Source organism: Aristolochia californica, unplaced genomic scaffold (genome assembly GCF_029961685.1).
Source record: "Aristolochia californica isolate CCGP_79_NKW_82.1479 unplaced genomic scaffold, dmAriCali1.0.hap1 SCAF_16, whole genome shotgun sequence".
Taxonomy (NCBI): domain Eukaryota; kingdom Viridiplantae; phylum Streptophyta; class Magnoliopsida; order Piperales; family Aristolochiaceae; genus Aristolochia; species Aristolochia californica.
In genome coordinates this window covers 2658341-2662079 of record NW_027181837.1, presented here as the reverse complement: position 1 = coordinate 2662079, position 3739 = coordinate 2658341, and the positions used below count along the sequence as shown (strand labels likewise).

At 39.1% G+C, this 3739-nt stretch overlaps 1 protein-coding gene across 1 annotated transcript; it reads right to left on the bottom strand.

Moving 5' to 3' along the window:
* Positions 1-410: 410 nt before the first annotated feature.
* Positions 411-3496, bottom strand: LOC137952780 (very-long-chain aldehyde decarbonylase GL1-5-like). Its single transcript, XM_068799846.1, has 10 exons — positions 3433-3496; positions 3125-3348; positions 2800-3032; positions 2377-2596; positions 1895-2270; positions 1670-1777; positions 1371-1571; positions 1190-1288; positions 921-1094; positions 411-824 (listed from the first exon to the last, which is right to left on the bottom strand). Exons 1-10 carry the CDS (start codon positions 3490-3492, stop codon positions 669-671), a joined length of 1851 nt encoding a protein of 616 aa, XP_068655947.1. The 5' UTR covers positions 3493-3496; the 3' UTR covers positions 411-668.
* Between the last annotated feature and the right edge of the window lie 243 nt (positions 3497-3739).

Here is a 3739-nt window from a genome sequence, read left to right as displayed (position 1 = left end):
ACTATTTTATGGAATGTATAAACAATTTATTGGTGTGTTTATGAATGTATAAACAATTTTATGGAGTATTTATGCAGGTATTATGTATGTTGATTATGCCCAATTTTAAATAGAGGCCATGTCGAATTTTATACAGGTATTATATATATAGATTATGCTTAATGTTAAGTAGAGGTTATGCACATCTTAAGTAGAGGTTATACACATCATATACAAGTATTATATATATAGGTTATGCCCAAGTTTATGTAAAATGTATGCCTAATTTTATATATATTTTATTTGGTATATATTTTTTGGAAAGTTTTAAATATATGTTGAGGCTCGAGTCGGCTCGAAGCTCGACTCGAACTCAGTGGGCTCGAGCTCGATAATAATTTTAGGCTCGGCTCGAAGCTCGGCTCGAAATATTTAAATCAAGCTCGGCTCGGCTCGATGCCACCCCTACATGTCACCCTTACACACATGGTTGTCTTTTAACAAATTTCAACTATGGGCATTAATTATGCAAACCCCTTAAAGATTACAAAAAAATGCTCACTTTAAGGGATGTCCAATGCTCACATAAAGATTACAAAAAAACCCCTTATTGAAAAAGATAAAACACAGCTTCTTCATCATTATTAGCAGTTTTGATTCCTCACTGGAAGTATATTGAAACCAGGATATCAGAGGGGACGAAATCCATGCTGAAGTGCAGCATTCCATACTTTATCAGCATTCAGCAGCTGTTCTTCACCACACTCATGGGTATCCCATCCCTCCAATGCATGAACAATGCCTGCTACACGACATGCACTCATAACCCTCCGAGGAAGCCAATTCTGTCACATAACATTCGTAAATTGTATATTATATAGAAACTTACTATAGAAACATTTATTGAAACTATCACAGTTAAGTAGAAAGAGTTAATTTACCTCGCAGGCATGCATGTTTTCAAGATTCTTGGGGACCCTCATTGCTGGATTTGTCTGGTAGAAACAGTCCTTCCTCAAATTCTTTACAGGGAATCGTGAGAAGGGAATGAAGCTTGCACCCTTGGGCGCTTTCTCTTGTTCCTTATCATTCAGCCCATTTCCCACCAACCATACCTGCAGAAGTAGTCCTACAGTTTCAATCTTCTGTCTGCTATTAAATGAACACTTTGGACTGTCAAGTTATTAAAAATCTGAATAGCTAACATTACCTTGGCATCATAGCTATCTGAAAGGACCAAATTACTCCAGAACTTGGCCGGTAATTGTCTTTTCAGTTGCTGGTGTTCAGATTTACAAACCGTGGAAACCTGTAACATCTCAAGTAATTCATAATTATACCATTGAAAGCTTCTAACTGATGGTTTGTGGGAGTGAGTTCAACCAACTTACCTTAATCCCTTTTTGGCACAATCCTAGGACTATGGCATGACAAGCTTTTGAAAGCTCTCCTCTCATTATAACTTTATCACTATCTTGTGGAATGCCATTTAGAACAACTGCAGCTACCAGTGCTGTCCCATCTACTAATCTGACTTTGAGTTTTAGGTGCTTTTGGAGATAGAGCTTGCCATTTTCGTTTAGTTCCTCTGACTGCAGACAAAAAAGAATCCAGATTTATCATTTTAGTTTTTCTAATGAGCACTTGCCAGTAGGGAGAGGCAGGGAGAAGGATGGTGAATGATTGTTGCCTGATTAAGAAGACCCAAACTCATCACTTTGACCCCTTCACGGTCTGCTTCCAGTATGGCTTTCTCTATCATATTATTGATTGAATCTCTGTGCCATGATAAATAATACTGCAAAACATAGACAGTCAAACCAATATATATACTAGCACCTTCAAATGGACACAAGAAAAAAATGAAGGAGAGACTGCTCATTCAAAATGGTAGATGGAGATGTCTCTTACTTACATGAAAGCTAAATCTTGGTATAGCCCATGTTTCCATTTTGAGTTTATCCAATTTGATGGACTCCACTGTGAAGGTGGAACCAAAGATCCAGGTAAATATGACAGACAAACATGTCAACGGTTGGATCATCGATAGATACCACTTTGAAGAGTAGGGTTTCGATGCCAACGAAGCCAGTCCCAGCCTCAGGTGATAGATGGAATCCACGGAAGTTGGATGGGTGAGATGGACCGCTTGTGGGATCTCTTTGTTTCCTTTGAGAGAGTTCTTATGAAGAGAATCCACTGTCTTGTCCACTGTACCATACAAGTAATCGTACAAAGGCATGAAGAGGGAGTAGTTGGTCCGGAACTGGGTATGGTGAAGAGAGTGAAACCTAGTCAGGAAAATTCATCAGTTTGCTTATATCCTTGAATGAAAAATTCTGTCTATGTTTTCATTTCTTAAACTTATAAAACAGGCAGAAGGGTGAAGAGACTCACGAAGGAGTATACATCAAGTACTTGAGAGGAGGGAAGAATTTGAAGACCCAGTTGGGAACAAGTTCAAAATTACAGTGGCCCATATTATTCATGAAATCTATGTATGTCAGGTAAATTATGAGTGCCAGATGTGAGTTTGTTCCAGTGAACAACATCACCAATTGTGGTATCGAGAAGAGTACATAGTAAAATACGGTTTCCGCGAATGGATGAATCACAGCTGCCATATGTCAAACAGTATTGAAAAAGTTAATTAAACTGTGATAAGGATCCAAAGAACATAAAATAATTGACTAACAGTCAAAGGTAATTTTAAATGACACTCTCAGGATTGGGTTTGTTCACTACCACGATTCATTGGTCTGCAGCAAGCCAGGACATTAAAATGATAGAAGATGAAAAGGATAAGAGAAAGGTTCTTACAGGTTATGGGTTCTGTTACAATGGAGGAATGGTGGTGGGAGTGGTATCGTGAGTACAGGTAGTGGTGGTGGAGAGCTCTGTGGAGCCAGTAGTAGAGGAACTCCACCGGACCTATGTGAAGCAAAATAGTTAAAATGATCCCATTTGTTCTCCACATGGGTAAGTGAGACGCGCCTGAAACGTATTGATTAAAGGTGTAGAAAACAAGGCCGTTCAGTAATATCTGGTCATCCCTGCCATGTATTTGTCCAAATGTCTGAGAATGAGTGAAGAGATATAGAGAGAAAAAACGAGAGATAAAGAGAGCCAGAGCGAGAGAGCGTACCAGTTTTCTTCTCTGTCTACTTGCTCAAATTCAATGCCTTTATCAACTATTTTGTGTTTGCTCCGAGCTGTTTGGAAACGAGACAAACTAATCCATATTTGGTTATGCGCCCATCGCCAAAGTAGGATCGGCAAGATGAGAAAGTTGGTCAGATCCCTCTCCTCTTCTGGCTTTGTCACCCAACTGTATATGCTACTAGCAACCCATGGAGCCAAAACCACGTACTTCAACCACACCAATATCAAAACAGAGAAATCATTAGCTTTAATCCTACTGGTTTCAAGGAGAAAACTAGAAAGTAGTAATACCTTGAAACTTCCAAGCATCTGCCATGGCCATGCAGTGAACAGCCCAGGCTTGGTTGCCATTGTTATACGGGTCTCTCCGAGCTGCTCACTGCATGGGTGACTTCCAATTTATAGAACAACCCAGGATACCTTTTTCACCTTTTTTTGAAAAGAAAAACAAAGGAAAATAGCTTCAGTTCTCACGAGATGATACTTTCTTGTCCGTAGAAGATTGTCTGCGCACGACTCTTTAGCAGTTTCCAGTTGTTTTTAAATGCTACGAGTGAATGCAGTCGGTAAAAAAAAAAAAAAATCATTTTCTGGAGTT

Excerpts from the sequence above, each read along its gene's own strand:
- LOC137952780 (XM_068799846.1), bottom strand. The coding sequence starts at position 3,492 with ATGGCAACCAAGCCTGGGCTGTTCACTGCATGGCCATGGCAGATGCTT. Across the intron at positions 2,597-2,799 it reads TGTAACAGAACCCATAACCT|CTGTGATTCATCCATTCGCG; the intron begins GTAAGAACCTTT and ends GACATATGGCAG. Across the intron at positions 2,271-2,376 it reads TACTTGATGTATACTCCTTC|GTTTCACTCTCTTCACCATA; the intron begins GTGAGTCTCTTC and ends TTTCCTGACTAG.